Here is a 22,208-nt window from a genome sequence, read left to right as displayed (position 1 = left end):
TTTTATGGCTTGGGAATTAGGTACTATCTTAGTCTGTTCTGATTGCTGTAACGGAATACCATAGACTGGATGGATTATAAACAACACACATTCATTTCTCAAAGTTCTGAAAGCTGAGAAGTCCAAGGTAAAGGTGCCAAAAGACTCATTGTCTGGTGAGGACCCACTTCCTCATTCATAGACAGCCATCTTCTCGATGTGTCCTCACAGGTCAGAATGGGTGAGGGAGCTCTCTGGGTTTTTTTTTCAAGGGCATTTATTCCATTAATAAGGACTCTACCTCAAGACCTAATCACTCCCTAAGGCCCTATCTCCAAACACCATCAAATTGCGAATTAGGAGTTAACATACGAACTTGGCAGCACACATACATTCAGTGTATAGCAGGTGCCTCTCAGGATTTCATTTACAAGCTTTCACGTTAACCTTTTCATTCTGTAAATTTATAATATGCATTTTTTGAAGTTTTTTTAAGCATTTTAGAAAATAGTTCATTAACAAATGTTAGGGTTAACCATTCTAGTAACTAAACCCTTTTCTGCTGCATTATGAAGTGTTTCTCCAAGTGAGATCTGCTGATATGTCAGAATATGCCACCATTAATTCTGCATTTGAAAGCAAATAGTTCATTTTATATTTTTGCTGAAAATGCTTTTACATTGATGATAAAATGAACCTAAGCCTTGAGGGTGATGTTTGTTTGGAACTTAATAATTGATTTTTATTTTAATTTGAAGTATCCAACTGCTCTGAAGCAGTACAAAGAGTGATTAATTCTAGGGTCCTGAAAAATAAGAGCTTGAATGGTATAGGCATAAAATATAAGAATTTCTTCTACAGCTCTTTATTCTAAACACTTGTTTTGTTTTTTCATTCATGCCATTAGGTAGAAGGTTAGGGTTAGGCCAGATAAGCAGAAGAGGTTGTCACCTTTGTCTTATAAATACTGTTTGTTTGACACATTTACTTGTCTAATCTTATTTTTAACAGATTTTTTTTAAAGTTCTTGATATAATAATAGCCACAACTCTAATTTATAATAGCTCTAATTTATAAATCATTGCTAACTGCTGTGCTTCAATTCTTACATCTAACTTGGGTTTATAATTATTAAATAGTGGCTTATTATTTTAGATTTCTGTCATGAACTTCCTCTAGTCAGGTAGAAAGTACACTTACTGTTTAATTTAGGCTTAACTGTTAATTCAAATAACAACTGTGGCATTATGTTGAGTTTCTGCTCTCTAATCTTTATGACTACCTAGTGCTATCTAATGCTTTATAACCCAGAGTATAACTGAAGAATGAGTTATAGTGGATCTTAAAGCTCTGTCATCTTGTCAGGTTTGCAATTATTAACATATTTAGTTGTTTATGATCCACACCGTTATGCAGCAAATATTATGTACCATCTATGATTGTTTTGATCATCTATTATGTGTTAGACTGTGTCTTGACTCCAGAGGATTCGGTGATGAACAAATTGCCCTCAGTGACAAAATCCCCTCTTCCATGAAATGTACATGCTGATGAGGTAAAATGCTAAGTTCACAGGATGATTTCAGATAATAATAAGTGCTGTGAAGAAACTACAATACACTCATATGATAAAGAGTGATGCAGAGAGGGTTAGGGAGCTGAGGAAGAGACTCCTGTAGGCCAAATTGGAGCCAAAATCTGAGTGACACTGTTGAAGACTCAGAGAAAATAACATTCTAAACAGAGGACTTCGAGAGTTCTGGGTTTATGGTAGATTTCTCTTTTCCCTTTGGGACGAAGAAGTGAGGAAGGAGGAGGATAGTAGTGGTGGTAACAATAATGGTGGTAATAAGACTTTTTTGAGGGTTTATTGTGTGCCAGGTGTACGGTACCAATATTGGGGAAATGGCATAATCTCTGTGTTGTAGATACACTGAAGCTCTGTATGGCAGATCCCTGAGTCATGCAGGAAGTGATCAAACTGGGATGAGACCCTGCGTGACCCTGCCCACATATTATTCCCAAAACAAAAGTTACCAGAATTGGGACCACAATCTTTTTTACTTGCTTATTAGTTCAACACCTAAATCTCATATAATGAGCTAGGAACAATCTTCTATAACTCATGAAATCTTCCACTTCCTGAGCAACAAAGAATAATTAAGATATGAAAATTAAACAGATATGTTCATAACACTTGCGACTTTATAACAGATTTTTATTCAAGTTGTATTTGAAATTACTTATTCATTGCATTTATGCCTATTTTCAAATTATCCTTGAATTTTTCCAAATAATTCTTTAAGTTGTAAGCATTCTCATTTTCTTTCTCTATATTTTTATCCTTCACTCCTTTGCACTCTTCATCAGTACAATAAAATGCTTCTCATTGTCCAGTGAGTATCTGTAGCAAAAACTTTGCAATATCTATAAAAATCCAAGTGATTTTAGGCATTAATTCCTCTTTTTATTCTGAATTAGTGTCAGGTAGAGTTCAAATGTTGATAGATTTTATATCTGTATTTTTAGCATGACACTTTAGTGATTAAGTTATACATTCAACTTCTTTGTAAGTAATGCATATTGAGGACAGCAGTAATTGAGAGTGCTGAATTATGTAGAAGTGCACAATTTGGAAAAAAGAATGGTATTTTCAATTTTCAATCATATTTCCTGAAAGAAATATGAAGAAAAAAGAATGAAATGAAATTACTTCAAATGAAATTAAAATCTTTTGGCTTTATTAACAGACATAAATTGTGAAGGCTTACCAATACAGTTGGAATGCTTTTATGTAATGAAAGAATTCCAAAAAGGATTTAGAAATAGCTCATAAATCTATCACATGTTGACAGCACTTTAATAAATTTCTCCTGACTGTGAGTAAAAATTTGGAATCCAGTTGCCTATTTGCTTTTTCTATTTCATTTATTTAGACAAAGAGAGGAAGGAAAGCCCAGATTTATTGTCATATATCATAAAAATAACTGTAAAAAATGATTAAAGTATCTACTTATCATAGTTTTTAAGATTTTCAGTGAGCCAACATTTTACAGTATGGTTTCCTTCAATTATGTTAACTGCTGTCAAAAGACAAAACTCAAAACCAGGGTCCCTAAGGTTAAACTACGATTAGATCCAGTGACCCAGCATTCTGCCATGAGTTTTTTGTAGGAGTCCATTCCATGGTGGAATTTTAAGATGCCACCTCAAATAATGGAATTTAATTATTACACAGATAAATGGGAAGTTCCCATACTTTCAAGTGTTACCAACGTCATTTGAACCACTGCCTGGGTATTTATTGCTTTGTCCTTCCCACTAGTTTTACTTATCCATTCAATGCCTTCGCCCCATATCCAGACTGATGCAGAATAATCATTTATTCTCTTTATAAATACTCAAAATACCAATACTTTGACTCTTCTTTGCCCTCTTTTTTACTATCAAATTAGCAAAGACTAAAAACCATGTTAATATCCAATTTGGTGAGAGTAGGGCAAAAATTTACTCAGACATTGCTGAAGAGAATGAAATTTGATATAATTGCTCTGAAAAGTTATTAATGTCTATGTATATAAGAAGACCCTTAATAAAAGTATTTATTTAGCTCCAGTTATTCTACATCAGGGAATCTATTCAAAGGAAAAACCCAAAATGTAATCATACCTAAAGCAGTTAATGGGTATATTTTATAAAATCAGTAAATCTCAAATTCCCAGCAGTAAAAGAATGGTAGAGCAGATCATTTTTTGATCATTTTTTACAGTTATTTTTATGATATATGACAATAAATCTGGGCTTTCCTTCCTCTCTTTGCCCACATAATGGCATGTTGTGCAACCATTACAATTTATACTTGTTCAATTATTTCAGAAAAACTTTAAAGAAAAAATGCAATAGACTTAGAAAAAATTATTACCAGACTTTTGCCCCTACACTTACTCGGGATTCAGTTGTAGCATCTCTTGAGATTTAAATTTTTTTTAACTTTTCTTACAAGAATCCAGACTATAAAGACTTGAAAGTCACCTTTTTCTCATTCTAACATCTGTTTCATAAAGAAAATGACTCTACTCAGTGATAATTGAATTTCCTTCTTTATAGTCAATTTATAGATTGCCATTTCAGATGGTGGTTTATTTACAGCAACGTCTATTAAGTGCTAATATTATTCTTAGTTTACATGCAAATGGAGGTGAAACAAAGCTTAAATAAATAGATTGGTAATAAATCCTTGCACAGTCTCAGATCCAACTACTTAGTGTTTGTATCAAGAGCAATTTAAAAAAAACAAAGGCTAATTATAGTAACGAGATTTTCTGTCAAACACATGTACAAATCAATCTAAAGTGTGATCCAAAATAGTATGTAGAGTATTTCATATTCTAAAAAAAGTGCATTGGAAATTTCTTTGCATTTTCCATTATCAACCATTTAAAAGGCAAAAGAATAGAATTATCTCTGATAAGCGTATGGACTCAATAATCAAGTTTGTGTTTATTACTAATGTAAAAGAAAATCTAGGCATACTGAGGTACTTAGCACAAGCTGTGACTTTGTCTTTCTCTAAAGGATCTAGTTGAAAGAAGGTATTAGGGAAGACATAGCAGAGACCCTTTTTCCTATTGTTAACAGCAGTAAATATCCCTTAAGAAACTTTGAAAACAATGCATGCTTGCTTGAGAAAGAAGAAAGTAAGAGATAAGTTCAGAAATGAGCTAGGGAAAAGAGAAAACCTTGTATGAGAGATAAAGGAGGTGACTACAAAAAGGAAACCATACGCCTACCAGACACCCGTGAGACTTCTTAAATCAAAATCTAGATTCACTTTATGATGGAAATCCAAGGTAATTAGAAACTGGATTTGTTTTTTACTATTTTACATTATTTTTAAAAATATAAAGCAAATATGACTATATGACTGACTGACTACAGGATATGAATTGATAGAGCTTGGTTATGGGTACACAAGTATTAGAAATTTCTATATTTTTGAAATACAATTTTTGCAAAATTTTGGGAGTATTCTATAGATGTGATAAAAAGGCAACATTATCTTCTTTTATTTCACTGTCTGCTCACCCTAAAACTCTACTTCTTCTTCCAGTTATGGGATATTAGCTATTTGTCTGAGATCCTGTAATTTAAATAGACTTTTGTGTAACCATCTTAAAATTGTATTTCTAAGTAAAATTGCCAGATTTTGAGCCTATAGGTAAACCAGTTATAAATAGAGGTATACTTAAATTGCTCATTGTATTAGATACATTGACCTAATGGACTTAAGAAGTAGTTCTTAATGAAATAGAAAGAACATTGCTGTTAGAATCTGGAACCCTGGCTTCTCAGACTTTGTTGGGTTGTTGACTCACTGCAGTACCTTGATCAAGTCATATTATCACTTTCAGATTTTTTTCATTAATTTAAAATAATGGAATATGAAATAAATGCCTTTTAAACATACTCTAAGTCCAGTGTTCTCGAACTATGATACACTGATATTCAAGTTCACGGAATGTTATAAATTGGAGGAGGGCTGTGGTAAGAGAAGATTTTTTCCCCATAATTCAAAAATTCTTAACTCATTTGTGGGCATAAACAGAATGAGTCCTGGTGAAATGTAGATTTGTGCTTCATGCTATACAATGCTTAAGTAGCCCAGATATGTAAGTGCCTGGGAATGAAAATGAAATAGGGAAGTTGGATAACTTTATGCCCTGGAAAAACCTTGTGTTCTGTGGAAGAAACCATGGCTGGTTGATAGTGGGAGGGAGATGCTAAGAAGTGGAGAACCACTGCAAAGGAAACAGTAAACTGCTATAGACATAGAAACAATTAGGAACATGCACAGATTCTTTACTTATGGGATAGCCACAGCTTTCACTCCTTCCTTACCCAAAACCTGAATGCCGATTGCTCTCCCTTATAAACAGATCTCCCATTTTAATGACAAACTTAAGGGGAATTCTGGCAGCTGCAGCAAAAATGAGAAACAAGGATTTTATATCCAGCAAAACTGGCTTTCAGGTGTAAAGGACACAGAGGCAAACAATTACCAACATGCCAGAACTTAGGAAATATTGTTTCCAAGAGCCCTTCCTGATGAATCTACCACAGAACAAGCTTCAGACAACCAAAAGGCCACATATTCTATGATTCACTCTAAATCTTTAAGATGTGTACGTAAATCTTCACACTGTTAACATAAGCTATGCCTATTTTTACAAATGTTTCTCAATTTCATTCTTCCAAATCTACAGTATTGGCATAGCTCTCAATGTTGAAAAATGTTTTGTTTAATGTTTTTAACCTTGTATGACTAGTGCTATGTTAAAACAGGAAGGATTAGTTTACGTGTGAACTACAACAAAAAGATACTAGAGCTTCTTTACATATAAATGGCCCTCTAAAACCAAATACTATTGTGTACTGATTTGCAACAGAGTATAAAGAGAGAAAAGACTAATAAATGCTGTGTTGTGAACCAATAATTAGATTGTCAATGTGGTATAAAGTACTCACAGGAGGTTCGTTCTTGGCCTCATAAATTTGGCCATATCTTTCCATTCTAATGCTATTAAGTGACTTGGAGACAGGACTTAACAGTAAAATAAGCTCCTAAGCCACAGTGGTAAGCACATAAGACCGAAATTATGCAGTGATGTGTGTCATTTGTTTCGGAATTGGCTGTCCCATTTGCTCTTAAATATCAGGCGAACAGCAAATGGAGAGAGTTGGCTGTCATACCGCAAATTCAGCATCACATGGCTTAATATCTCTTGAGCTGTTTGCTAAACTTAAAGATTATTAAAGATTTTTGCTTGATTCACTTCAGAAACAGTATACCTGTGATGTTCTATAAGTATTTGGATTAAAGTACTTTGTCCAATTAATTTATTTCCCATTTTTACTGAATTTACCTGAGTTCACCTTCTGAGAATTTCAGTGCTTCTCAAACTTTGGTGTATATCAGAATCCCCAGGAAGGCTTATTAAAACATTTTTATGGGTCTCACCCTCAGGGTTTCTGATTCTCTAGATCTGGGTGGGAGTCCGATAATTTGCATTTCTTACAGGTTTCCAGGTGATGGTGATCCTGCGGGTCTGAGAACCACGCTTTGAGAACCACTAACCTGATAACCATGAAACCCTCCTCTTGCAATCAACGGGATCCCTTTCTTTAAAAAAATGAACTAAGAAAATAGACATCTGGGTTTAACTGTCACCACTGTTTAGGAAACCATGCCCTAATTTACTAGATCAAGAATTGAGGGAGACATTTCCTCTATTGGGAATCGTAATAAGTCTCCTTTCCTAAAATTTGACAAACATTATATCAAACAGAGCATAAGCTATTTGGGGTTTTATTTATACTAAGGAAAATTCCAGTTAAAGCCAATAGAAGAGCCTTCTCATAATCTCTGAAGAACATGACACAAATTTCTGTCATTAATATATAATGAAGATTTTTTAAAAGTCTTCTGAAATTTTATTTTCTTCAATTCCAAGATCCAAGTTGGACTTTGCCAGAATTTTTGTTTGTTTTCATTTTCTATCACCACCACCCCAAACACACACACACACACAAAATAGTTGCTTTTTCTTATGGTTCTGTCATTTGTCTTCAAAAGTACTGCCTTATAATGATGAAAATGAGGACCAAAATAACAATATTCCACTCTTATTCTATTTTGGTAACTGATGAAATTTTCAGAATTCATCTTACATTTTTATCCAGTACATTGCTATTTGTTTAATGTTAAAAGAGCTTGAGTCCATTTCTTTTGTACCTTGATTCTGTGGGTCTGCTACCTGGCCATTAGATTGGACTGTGGACTACAGTGTGTGAAGAACCCTTCTGTTTTGACTCCCCTTTTATCTTTGAGCGCCGTGTTTTCTCCACTGTGCTTTACCTCACAAATTTGAATCTTTTTTTTCAGCTTTATTGAGATATTGACTTACAACATTGTGTAAGTTTAAGATGTACAATTGATGTTGATTTGATACACTCACATATTGCAAAATGATTAATAACCACAGTAGCTTTGGTTAAACACCTCCATCACTTCACATAATTACTGTCTCTTTTTTGTGGTGAGAACATTTAAGATCTACTGTCTTAGCAACTTTCAAGTATATAATACTGTATTGTTAACTACAGTCACCATGCTGTACATTTGATCACCAGAACTTACTCATCTTATAACTAGAAGTTTAAACCCTTTGACCAATATCTTCCCCATTTTCCCCAATCCCCAGCCCCTGAAAACCACTATTCTACTCTCTGTTTCAATGAGTTAAGCTTTTTTAGATTCCACATATGTGATATCATATAGCATTTGTCTTTCTCTGTCGATGAGTTGTACTTTTTGAAATACACAGTGCTGCTATCTCAATCTTTCCATCAGAGCTAGTATTTGGGGTTTTTTTTTAACAGATCTAATAGATCAGTTTCTTAGCTACTAAAGGTGATTTCCATCTGAATAGTAACCTTCAAGATAATTGACTGGCCGCAGAAGAAAAGATGTATATATGATGTATATAGATCACATTGGAGGAAGTCTGCTTTGTCTGAAGCTGAATTTAAGATCTTCAAAAACACCTAAATGATAACTTTTCTCTACAGTTTTATACAATTGCCTTTCTATGTATCTCTGACGCTATTGCCAGTTTTACATGGTCAGGCATCATGATAGCAAGGATTTGTCTGATTACCTTGTGCAGTACTCACAACAACATTATATCCATCTTCATTTTCTTTTGGGGAAGAAATGAAAGCCATTACTTGATCCTTTCCTGTGCATCATGAAATACTACTCTCTGGACATTTTTCCAGTGTTATACTTCAAAAACAAGTGTTATTATGAGTCACTGACCACAGCTGTCTTGTTTACTTAATGTATTCCAAGTGCCTTGTGCAACTTGGCATGTAGTACATAAGCACTCAATAAATATTTGTTGAATAAATGAATTGACATTTTCAAAAGGTCAGAATTATAGAAGAGGTTCCTTTTTGAAAGTTTATATTTTAGAAAGTTTAGACTACATTGAAGGGCGTATGTGTGTGCCTGTGTGTGGGTGTAATAGTTTTAAAAAGCATTCAGATAGTGTGAGTGGTCACAATGATGAGATAAGCTATGTCCTGTGAGTTACTATTTGTTTGTATTTTGAAGAGGAAATACCTCTTCACCTATTTCCATTTGATATTTTCAAAACTCTTCTGATAGAAAAGTATTGAGTTACATGACATTTTGATAGAATAGTTATGATAATTAATACGAGGCATTGTTTAATTGAATTATTTATGGTACTGTAAGAATCTACCACTCATCTATTAAAAACAGATACAGTGCTGTCATGAAATAGGATGTATGGAAAAGTCTTAAAACGTCTTCATTTAAATAAAAAATACTTAAGATGCTTTCAATCAAGTTAACATAATGCAGGGATTGGCCAACTGCAGACACGCCCATTCGTTTACATGTTGTCCATAGCTGCTTTGACCCCACAACTATAGTTAGTGAATGAGTGAATGAATTAGTGAAACCCTCTAACCAGAAATTCTACTTTCAAACATTTAAACTGAGGAAATAGTCATGTGTATGAAAAAATGTGTACATGGCTGTTCATTTCGCTGCTGTTTGTACTACCAAGACTATGGAAACCAAAGTGTCAAATCAGAAGGGACTGGCTAATTGTGGCATATCCTTATGGCGGTATGTAGCTGTTTCTAAAAGATGTTATAGAAATGTACCCATCGATATAAAACGGGTCAGCGAACTACAGCACTCTGACCAAATTCAGCCTGAGACTTGTTTTTATACTACCAGAGCTAATAATAGTTTTTATAATTTGAAAGATTATAAAAGAAAATAATTAAAACCATGAGATCCAGAGAGTATGTGGTTTTCAAAGCCTAAAGTACTTACTGTCTGATGACCCTTTACAGAAAATGTTTGCTGACCTTTGATATAGAATGTTGTATTTAATGTAGATTAGGTTGCTGGTGATGAATTTAAAACATTACAACATAGTATATAAATGGAGTGATGCCATTTTTCTAAAAAAATGCAATCAATACTATTTAGAAGGATAGGCACTTAAGATGTTAACAATAGTTGTTTTTGGGTGTATAGGATTAGTGGGATTCTATATTTTTTGTCAATTTCACAATTTCATGATTTTTCAATAATGAGAATATATTCAGTGTACAATAAGACATTTTAAAATTGAAATTTTGGTGTTGAGAAAAAAGAATAGGAAAAAGTGAGACCTTTTCCAAGTTCTGAGGTGCAAAGGTTTATTTCTCTATTTTGTAGATGAGGAAACTGAGGCTAAGAGAGATTAATCAACTTGGGGGCAGAGGAGGGGGCGTAAACATAAGGCAGATTAAGCACTGCTGCCAAATTTTCTGACCAGCATCACCATTTGATAATTTAAAATGTTCATCTATCAGCTGACAAAATTATGAACTCAGTGCTCAAAGGTATTTTAGATGTATCAGTGTATAATATATGATAAAGGAGGGTTATGCAGAAATCAAAAACCACCAGTTTAATAGGATTAGATACACAACCAGATAGATTTACATTTACTTAGAATGAAAAAGGAGTTGCTTACATTTTGCATTTGTTTCAAAAAAGCACACAAAACCTATGTAAACATAGGTATTTAGTTTACTTTATGAATTTTCAAACTGTTACTGCTAAATAACATACTAATTCATTGCTTTTTCAAACCTATAGAGTTAATAGTTCGAATTTAGTCTTCTGACACAAAAAGGGCACATTTCCTAAAGCTCACTCCCTTCACTAAAAAGGCAGACACGGAAGAGACATTTGACTTATCCTTGGGCCCTGGTACAGAGAACTGTTTACAAAATTAGTAACGTAGAAGGAGAGCAAACACTCTACAACACTGAGAACTCTTCATTCTAATGAACTGATAGCTAGTAACAGGAAGAAACAGTAGGACCATAGAATGCAGACATAGAAGCTCAGCACTTTTGGGACCATTTAGTGTATGGACAAAAATTCTAACATCCTTCAGGTAATCCTGAGGGAACCACCGTCTTAAGGCAAAGAACAATGATGATAACTATTACTACTGCTCTTTAAAAAGCACTTGTACAGTTAATCACATTTGATCATCATGTGATTTGGGAGAATGGTTCACATATTTAGAAACTGAGGCACAGAGGGGTTTAAATGAGTTCTTAAGATCAGACACCCCAGACAGCTGAAAACAGGAACTTAGTCTCCAACCCCAGCTCAGTGTCTGCATGCAATGATGATGATGATGATGATGAATGACCAAGAAGCATCCCTGTACAGTGCACAAAATCAAAAGAACAGATAAATATGTTTTTTAAATCGATGCAAAGGAAAAGGTTAAACTATAAATATTTCAATGTACTTTAGTGGTGAAATTCTGTATCTAGAAAAATTCACTAGCACAGAATGCCTCCTAACTCAATAAATGACAGGGAATCACAGTATACTCGCATAGATGAGGCTGTCATTTTCTTCCTCTCATCTTTCTATTGAACAGAGGTTTCCAAAGCTACATTTTGTATATTTCAAAGGATTTATGATGTTTTCCTGCACACATAATAGTAAACAGAACAGTCCGTATTTTAGCACTGTGATATCACATATTAACAGCATGTATGTGGTGGAGTCCACAAATTATGTTAGAAATCAGAGGCAGATGGGACACATGCTTCCTGATTCCTGTCTCTTTAACAGGCAGGGTTATATTGTTGGTTTGTTTAAGATGTTTTCATTTTGGTGTGAAATATGTGTTAAGAAACTCTTTGGCATACTTACGTAATATTAAATGTTATTAACAATATACAGCATATTTTTCAAAACATCATGTTGGTAACTTGCCCATTTTTTAAGCCTACATTGAGATAAAATCAGCAGGTCAAGAACCCATCTTTAAGCACAGTTACTGTATAGTGGTTTGGACTGTTATGCTGTTATTTATTATTCTTGGGCCAGTGCTTTAGGAGTTAGAATATCTAAGATAGCACAATATGTGAAACGCCTAAGGATAATTCTAAGCATGAGAGCTGTATTGCCTTTGGTTTTCCTCTTCTTTTCTGTGCATTTTTTTTTTTTTTAGCTGAGCCATCCTGCCACCTGTTGGCAGCTCAGCAGCAGCTCAGTTCTGGCCAGGAATAGAACCACTGTTGCTCAGAGCTCACACTCTTGAGCGAGCTCTTAACCAACTGTGCCACTCGGCCGGCCCCTTTCTGTGCATTTTTAACTTCCATATTGAACACATGTTAGAAGAGAGACATAGAAAAAATATGTCATGACTTTTCCGACAACCCAATAGCTTTCTATTGTCATACTATATTCTTTTGCCTAGCCTCCCCCTCTGCACCATTTATCTCTACAACAAGCGTGTACTTTCTTCTTAGGAAACCACTTTTTTAAAGGACCCTAATTATTTCTCAAGGTATTTCCTCTATCAGTCAGCCAATATAATGTTTCTTGGTGTTGTCATTTATGTATCTTTGCCCCTTATCTCTCAGAAAAGTTCCATAACCAATGAGAAGTGAAGTGACCCATTTTCATTATGGCAGAACTAGCGAGTAGCAGGCCCTGAATCAGATCTCAGGTCTCCAGATTCCCTGTTCAGCGTGTCTAAGACCAGGCTACCTTAACTCTGGCTGATGCTCAGAGAAAATGCAGGACTCGCTCCAGGAGAAGGTAGCATTGGTTGTAGCCCACAAGGATACTGGCAATATCTACCTTGAACAACAACTTGAAATTTTCCCCAGTATTTCTCCCCATTTTTCACCTTGCCCTCTTCATAAAATTTTCCCTACTCAAGAGCTAGAGAATGAAATCAGAGCCCTATCAGTGTCAGGATGCAATTTTGTTCATTCATGTAGCAACATTTATTCATTTTGACTAGGGAGATTGTATAAAAGCAAACTTCCAAAAAATGCTTCTCTAGCTGTTCATTTTTTCATGAGAATAAATATCTTTAAAAAGCTAGTTAAGCCTAAAATGCCTATTCACTAGAGCATTCTACATCTAAATGTTTAAGTGATCAGAAGTTATTTTCTTGCCCTTAAACTTTGTGCTTTCATACATTAGAAACTCAAATCTAAGATAACAGTTATACTTCTTGGTTATGACCCATGGTTTCTGTCAGGTTAGCACTGAATAAACAAACAAGGTGGGGAGATCTTAATGCTCTAATTTCTCAGGAAAGGGAAGAACACTTTCTTCATCTAATTGCCTAAAGGCTAAAAACTGAATTGTACTGAATCACAGGGAAGAGAAACAAAACTATTGACGAAAGTGTTCATCTTAATGAAACTTATAAACTAAAAAAAAAAAATGAAGCTCAATGCAATTTGAAAAGTACAACAAATAATTATATTAATGTTTAAAAACTTCAGTTTTTTATTTTAATCAATTAGAGAAGAAATGGAGATTAGAAGCAGGCAGTGAAAGAAAGAGGTGTGCACACACACACATGCAAGGGACCCACAGGGGACAGTCCCCGTGGATCAGCAGAATTACATGTATCTGAGATCACATGAAGCTGTCGTTCACTTGGCTATTGCTGTCATCAAACCATCCCTTATCAGAGCATTTAACTAGGAGAACAAGGCCTCTCTGATCCTCAGTTTCCTCTGTCTACCAAGATTATGGAACTAGATGACCTTTGATGTCTCTTCCAGGTGTAAGTTTTTGCTGGATTAACTATTTTAGGTGTCTTTTTTTTTTTAATATTTAAACCTTTAGAGATTCCCCTCTAAATTCAAAAGCCAGAGTAGCTCAGTAAGTATTTATTGGTTGAATGATTTAATTTAGTCCATAGTATTTGTGTTAATCAGTTCAGCTAACAATATAGGAGTTATTTCCATTATTTTTCAGCTGGAGATATTTCTCATATATATATATGGCATCTTGTGCTGAAAGCTTTTTGTAGTGAAAATGAATAATAGGTAAACTCTGCTTTTACTAATGGGGAATTAGTGTTTGATCTTTTAACAGTGATGTTTTCAGCATGAGCATTTGAAGAAAGGCTTTGCTATTGATTGAGTACTTCAAACTGAAGTGTGTATGAACTGAAACTGGTTTTTTCCAGAGCTGCCTGTTCTTATTCATTTTTTCTTTCCTTAATCTCTGCTCTGGCCTGTAAATATTCTTGTACAGTTCTTCAGGGAACTGCAAATTAGAAAGGCAAAGAAAGTCATACATCTTGTTTACAGCCTTGTCTAATCCTATCTTCGAGAGTAAAATAAGAAGATAAATGTTTTTATTTGCTAGATTCTACAATCTGAAGTTTTTTAAACATTGATCAAAAACAGCAATAAGATTGTGATGATGTTACTTAAGTGTAATGAAAAGATATAGTTTTGGTGTCATTATTTTGAAATTCTTAACTTTAGACCATTTGTGTTGCATGCTCAAAAGATTATTTTAGAAGCTACTTCATCATATTTTACCACTCTTCTTTCAGCACATTATATTAGTTTTGATTTTTACTGTGAATGAAATCAGAATCTCTATAATGCAGAATCTTTTTGAAGATTCCTGTTGGGTCATGAGCTGTTTGCCCCTCGCCAACTGATTGGTGCGAGTTGCACAAAATCCCTATTTAATTGTAATGGTCTATTTTTTTTTAAGAAAATGTCTTTTAATATCAGCATAGATTACATTTTATTGTCATTTTTCATCTTACCCTTTTGACTTTATAAAATCCTCCCCACCAAATGTGAGTACCAACAAACCCTAGAAACCAAGATTGACTAAGAATCAAGTGGCAGATTAACACATCTCTATAAAACATAATAATAATTTTGCTTCTGTGCCAGTCTCATTTTAGTACTGGTTCTGTGAGTTCTGAGTACTACTTTTTCCAGCGACAAATCAAAAGTAGAAACTATCAGCCCTGCTCTCCTGCTTCGCTGGGGAAACTGAGAACCAGAGAAGTTAAGTGACTGGTCCAGGCCTCCCACTGAAGCCCATCATAGCATCCATGTGCTGGCCCAGGTCCAGCGCTCCCGCCGTCGTGCCTGCCCATTGGCAGGAGCACTGAAGTACCCTTTAGTGTGCTTTCTGTGATCATTTGCTTTCCAGCACATTATCCAAGATGTGCTAGTTAAAACTTAACTGCCCTTTGAATTGATTTGTGACATTTCTCCTTCATTCTTTTAACAATATTAATTTATAAGCTAGTTTGGAATTTTATTACGTACTCACCATGTTAGGTAGAAAGGTGTTCTCTTTGAGAATCGAGATTCCTCCTCCAAGTAACCTCTCTTCATATCTCAGGAGAGGGTAACGAATCAAACATTAAGTATTGAAATTGATTCAGGCTCACATATAATTTCATTTAAAGCATCAAGAGGTTAATGTTTTCATCCAAAACTGTTGTGTAATTGTGCCCAAAATTGAGACTCCTGAACACGTGACATCATTATGTGCAAACAGTAGAAACCAGTAGAATAGGATAGAGCACTTTGCAAACACTAGAATGTCAGTGGCTCCTCATTACAGTGACCCAGGTGTGTCTATTACACTTTGATTGATTCACCCATTTATTAAATGAACATTTATTGAGTACTAGGTACTTTGCTAGATACTAGGTACGTACACACACACACACACACACACACACACACACACACACACACCAGCAAACCAAACAAAGTCCATGCCATCAGGAAGCTTACATCTGCTAGGGTTGTCAAACAATAAAGAAGTAATCAAATAAGATAATTAGGATGTGATAAGTAGTGGGATGAAAATGAAAAAGATGATATGATAAACAATAAGTGAGAATGACCAACTATAAGTGGGGTTGTTAAGAAAGACCTCTCTTAAAAAGGGACATTTAAAGGGGATACCTGAAGCTTAAGAATGAACCAGGAGTGCAAAGAGCTAGAGAAAAAGCATTGCAGCCAGAGGAACCAGCAAAGGCAAAAACCTCAAGATGCAAAGTGCCACTGTTTCCTCTTCACTGAGAGTATAAATATCTTCCCACCTGCTACTCGTAGGAATACTGTAAGGATATCAATAAATTTAAATATAAAGTTACCTAAGCTGGGGTCGATATATATATAATAGGCAATGATGGAGAAATGGACATCTTTTTGTCTACTTTTAGAAAGAAAAGAAAATTACTTGGGGATAAACGAGTAACATAAGGAAACATTTAGAGATTTGTATCTTGCTTTCTGTAATCAAATACTGCATTGTGTGATGCCAGTTGTGAAAGTACACGTTCACAGAAGGAAAGAATCTTGCCCTGGATTTGAGACTTGGCCTGGGCCTTAAAAAATGGGTGAATTTGGCCAACAGGATGCAGAGAAGTGTGTTTCAGATCAGAGAACTGCATAAATAAATATACTAAGGTGGCACCACAAAAACAAAAACAAAAAAATGGGGATGTTACCTTATTGTGGTAATAATTTCACACTTTTTGTGTGTATCAAAGTACCATCTTGTACACAAAGTTGTATGTCAGTTACATCTCAATAAAGCAGGGGGAAAACATTTTTAGAATGATACTAAAGTGGACTAAACTTCAATGAATGCTTGAGACCACAGTGGTCTTTGAGAGAATACAAGATAATAGATTGATTTGAATTCAAATACAAGCATTGAGTTTTCAAAGCCTGAAACTTATCTTATGTAAATTTTTTGAAAAATAGTTAATTAATTAACAATTTAAAAAGTTAGGTGGAGGGCCGGCCGAGTGGCGCGTTGGTTAAGAGCTGGCTTGGGACGCCACCTCTGAGCAGTAGGGCCCCAATTCAGATCCCACATTAGGGCCAGTGAAGCTGTGCCCTCTAGAGCTAAGATGGTGAACAATTGCTGGACCTGGAGCTGGGCTGCCGTGAGTCACTGGCGATGGCGTAGGCTGCAGTGGGGCTGGCTGACGTGCGCTTTCATGAGCTGCAGTGAGCTGCCATGAGTGGCCATCCAATGGCCTGCCAGCGACTGCCTCTCCTGGGAAGAGCACAATGACAATACCAACATGGCCCAGTGAAGCGACATCCTCCACAAATAGACTGAAGAACAAAAGGACAGCAACTTGTCTGTTCCCCTTCCTTGATTCCCCAACACTGTTCCCCTCCCCCAATTCCCCAATAAAATATTTTTTAAAAAAAGGTGGAAACTAGAAAGTCAAGAGATGGCAGTAATTGGATAATATAAGGTATGATCAAACAATACGGTGAATGTTTAAATTTAAAAAAATTATTATAGTAACAGACACACTGCCATTAATCCCCCTCAAAAACACTTCCCCTCACTTCAAACACATTTATCCCATCATTCCTGCCAGTTTCTGAAACAGTTCTGGAAGTCCTCTTTCATGAGTGTCTTTAGTTGTGCTGTGGTGGCTCCCTCAGTGTCCTGAATCATTGGGCAAGAGCCAGAAGTCACACGGTTCCAGGTTCAGTGAATAAGGTGGATGAGTACACACTGTAATGTTTTATTTGACAGAAGTTGCCATACACTAGAAGCAATGTGTGACATGGAGTGTAGTTATAATGGAGGATGATTTACAGCACATTATAAAACACACTTCTCAACCATAGCTCACATGAGACTGACTGCACTGGACAAGCTGAAACTTGTCATACACTGTTACTAAGGTTCAAAGCACTGCTTCCTGTATTGAAGATCCCTGCCTTTCTGTTGGATGGCACTCGGCAGCAGCATTCACTGTATTTTGTGATCACAATGGAAAGGCTCTGTGTCACATGTCACTTCTGGTACGGCAATTTCTGTCAAATAAAAACATTACAGTGTGGCCTCATCGTATTCACCGGTTCTGGCACCATGTGACTTCTGGCTGTTCTCCAAAGTCAAAATGACCATGAAAGGTAAAGGTTATGAATCGATTCAGGACTTTGAGGCAGCCACGACAGCACAACTGAAGACACTCACGAAAGAGGACTTCCAGAACTACTTCAGAAAGTGTCAAGAACGATGGGATAAGTGTGTTCAAGGCAAGAGGAAGTGTATTTTGAGTCTTTTACTGTACTAAATGTTTTTTTTTATTTAAAATTTGCCAAAATTTTTTTATCACACCTCATACCTTACAGCAGAAGAGAACTTGGAATTCTCAAGGGTAAGGCAGAGAAAGGGAAGGAAGAATGTAAAGAATATCCCTTTTGATCTTTTTTATTGCCTCCTCTTCTTCCATACACTGTTAGTTGTTGAAACAGGAAATTGTCCACTTTAAAGAGAGTTATAATAATAATTTATGGGGGGAAACATGGTACTTCTAGTTTTTAGCATTCTGTCTACTACAAATGTCTGTGTCCTTATTTGGACTCCAGGAATGTTAGTTTGTGTAAATTGATGGTCAATCAAATTTTTGCATTATAACTCACTACTTTCTTAACTTCCATTACTAAATGAGAGTAAGATTCCCAAGGAGCAGGGTTTCAGAAATAGCGTCAGCATTGGTATTACTGGCTCATCTTCAGGGTGGGACCCCAAGTCCCCAGATTTCCCTGGGAGACTCAGGTCTTAGCTCAGGAGTTGTGGACAGCAACCGTTTTCTCTAGAGAAGCCACACATGACTGCTTTGACAACCACTTTGATAAATGCTCCCGCTGGCTGAAAGAGGACTTCGCTTACATTCTCCGTGCTTTTCAGGGCTCCCCCAGCCTTTTCTTACATCTCCCTTGTTTGAGGAAGAGACAGAAGGAGCAAGCTCAGTCCCCAGCCCACCATGCTCAGGCATACAGTATGGCCAGCGACAAGACACCTGCTTGCTGCCACAGGCTTTCCTTCAATGAGTAATTGAACTCCATGCTTTCCTTTGGATGAAACACTATGAATGGGTGTCATGTAATAATTAATCTCCCTAAAGCACGGTTCTCCTCAAGTGAATTGGCAGCTCAGAAACTTTCAATATTTTTTCATTTTAACAGAATAAAATTCTTAGCCTTACCTGTATGACCCCCCACTCTCTGGGCCCATGCTATGTATGCCTGACCTTATTCCTGTTTTGGTCAGACAAGCTGACCTGATCCATTTCTTCTTCTGCAGGCCCCCACTTGTCTCCACCTGTGTTTAGATAGATGCCTTCAGGGATGGCCCCTTCAGTACCCTCTCCTTACTCCAATCTCTAGCATTATTAGCCCCCAGTGCATGCTGCTGCATACAACCCTCATCCAACTGCCTTCTCCACCATGCAGCTACTTCTGGGCAAAATTGGTACCTAATTTAATGTTGTATCTTTCATATCACCTACATTTAACGTTTAAAACTATAAAGGGCTAAGAAGACATAGCGATTTCTTGTAATGTCTTTTTAAAACTTCTTTCTCTGTGGCCTAGCAAATAAGTGAGGAGAGAATAGGACCAGATCTCCTGATTTTTCAATCCAAGTGGTTCTCCCCCTGGCTTGCACATTGGAATCGCCCGACATCACCTGTGATGCTTTAAAATGTTCTGATCTTAAAGCGCCAAACCATAGAAATTAGAATCTCAACAGTGTGACCCAAACATCAGCATTATTTAAATCTCCCCATGTGATTCTAATGTGCAACCGAGATTGGTAATTAATACCCCGTAGCACAGTGGCCCCTGGACCATTCTTTCTTTCCTAGGTAATTCTATTAGTTTGAGAAACTTTTATTTTTTTATGTATAGAAAATTTTAAAGTAAATATGTACTAAATGTGAGCTCATAGTATAGCATGTTTTATTTTTCTTACAACAGTAGCTTACTTAACTGTTTAACTTTTCAGATATTTCGAAAGAAAGCAGTGGAACTTGGGGAAAAATTGCTACCAGCATTTCATACTCCCTCTGGAATACCTTGGGCATTGCTGAATATAAAAAGGTAAAACTCTTCATTTTTGACAACATATTTTAAGTTGAAATATTGGATATTGTGATCTAATAATAGACACTGGATGGATAATAATTTGTATGTGTCAGTGACTGACGCCATTGGGAGTGTTGGCATCTGTCCTTATGTTGGAAGTTATAGTTTTTCATTGTTCCGTGGCCTTAGCTGGGTCTCTGTCCTGGGATAGCATGATCCCAATAGAGTCATCCAAGCCAGACATAATTTGAGGTTTTCACTATTTCATGGTGATATTGTATCAGTGAAACTGGCTCTCTAGGATCCAAAAGCGTCCCATTATCTTTAAAATTGTCATCAAAGCATTTCAGAGATAGAACACTTGGACTAATCACAGCTTCCATGCAACAAGCTGCTATAACTGACACCACAAGCACCTGAGGCTGCCCTGCCCACAGTTACAAGGAGGAAAGGGAACTGCTCCACTGACGCAGATCAAACCAACCTTCTCATCCCTTTTGGGTGGAGAACTCTGGTGTGACAAGTCCATGGGAATGTGGCCCCAAGAAAAACCTGGGCTAGACAAACTTTCTGTCATTCTCTTAGGAAATAACTTGAATTTTCACGATAGCTTGAGTATTTTGTTAAGAAACAATTTTATCTTAAGATTCCTTCTTAGCTCCTTCTTCCCCATAAGTCATTCATTGTATGTGTGCCTCTTTGTGATGGTGCTGATGATAGCTATTTATCTCCATAAAATATGAAGCCTTATTCTAGGTATTTTACATATATTACCGTATTTAATACTCACAACTCTAAAAGGTCAATACTGTTGTTATCTCCATTATACTAATAGGGAACTCAAGTCACCGACAGATGAAGTCATTTGCCTAACATCATACTGTATGTAAATGCTAGAGCTAGAATATGTACTTACATGTTTACCCACACATTGATGCATAGGCATAAATTAAACAGCTTTCTTGTTCTAGAAATGCCAAGAGGATGTATAGGGTGTTTGGTGAGATTAATACACATTTCTTCATTATTTGTGTTTGGGGCAAGAATAGAGGTGCTGAGGCAGTGAGATGGGGAGAGTCCACCCACACTGGTCCATGTTAATGGAGGTAGTTCTCTGTTGTATACTGTGATACCTCAGGATCTGTTTTCCCCTCTATGGGTCCTAAGGCTTTCTCTGTGAGCTTGAAGATCATAGCATGAGCTGCGAGTTCGTAAGGCAGGAATGGGTGTGAGCTTGGCTTGGAGGCAGCACGGCGTTTGTTGAGTTTTTTTATTTGATTCATTTAGACCACCTATATTACCTTCCATATGTTCAGACTTCGTTTTTATACATAGTATTCTGACCTAGAAACTACTGTTACTTGAAATAAGATCTGGTTACAAAAACACTGTGCACGTTTCACGTATTTTTTCCCTAAGTACCTTCTGAGAAAAATGATATGGACTACACTTGAGCTATAATAATTGGTTATCAAGAGACCTCGTTCTAGGTATTTTACAGCTAGTGTAGGATTGTCTATAGAGCAATTAATTCAACTCTCCAGGCTAATTTGTAAACTGGAAGTTAGGCTTCTTTAACAGTTCTTTTGTGAACATTTTCAGGTTCATAGGCCACATTGAAATTCCGATGATATATGGCCATCTCCTCATAAAATGCATACTCCTGGGCACACATATTTTCACACAATTTCTAAAAGCTGACCATGCCTTAGGAGCCTACCTTAGACTTAATGGGGTGAGTGATCTCTCCGGCCTTCTACTCTAAGATTCCATGGAGCTAGTTCGTACCACTTCCTGTAAGGTAACGCAGTTAAATAAAGGCCTACTAAAACCGATAGAGAGAGGTGTTGGCCTACACCTGTGCAAAAATTCAGTCAATTATTGTCACGTGCTGATATCATTTAATTAGTTCAAGCCTCTTTTGGTATAAGCATAAGAAATTGGATTATTTTAAAGCCTACTTAACTTTACTTAGTGTTTATTTCTAACAAGCAAGAGGATTTTTCCTGAGTTAAATCTGTCCTTAGTGTACAGTGGAAATATTTTTTAGTATAATAAAGGAATATTTCTAAAAACTATTACATACTGAATCCTCTATTATCTTTGATATCTATGCCTCTTGAAAATTCATTAACTGGGGCATTCAAGTTTTTTATGAGACCTTATTTTGCATTTACAGTATTTTACATAGCAGTTTTTGTTTCATTTCAAAGATTATAGGAAAATTACATATGGTGAAAAGTGATGTGCTGTCTCATTTTGTATTCTCTAATGTTTTCAGATTAAACTAGAGGAAATCAGGTGACTATTGGATAGCTGATAGGAAAACTTTTAATTGGCTTCCTGGCATTCTGTGTGAATTTTTATATTATATAGTTTAGCCACTTTCAAGTCCATTT

At 36.0% G+C, this 22,208-nt stretch overlaps 1 protein-coding gene across 1 annotated transcript in view; it reads left to right on the top strand.

Moving 5' to 3' along the window:
* The window catches only part of LOC109377500 (mannosyl-oligosaccharide 1,2-alpha-mannosidase IA-like), a gene marked incomplete at its 3' end in the record, with an annotated part of 110,353 nt that extends 90,529 nt beyond the window's left edge, over nt 1–19,824 (top strand). Inside the window, exon 5 of the mRNA XM_019633873.1 lies at nt 19,730–19,824. Coding sequence (XP_019489418.1) covers nt 19,730–19,824 — 95 coding nt within the window. The remainder of the gene's footprint in view (nt 1–19,729) is intronic.
* Between the last annotated feature and the right edge of the window lie 2,384 nt (nt 19,825–22,208).

Source organism: Hipposideros armiger, unplaced genomic scaffold (assembly GCF_001890085.2).
Source record: "Hipposideros armiger isolate ML-2016 unplaced genomic scaffold, ASM189008v1 scaffold_1424, whole genome shotgun sequence".
Classification (NCBI taxonomy): Eukaryota; Metazoa; Chordata; class Mammalia; order Chiroptera; family Hipposideridae; genus Hipposideros; species Hipposideros armiger.
The sequence above is the reverse complement of the archived record's forward strand: the minus strand, read 5'-3'. Positions and strand labels throughout refer to the sequence as shown.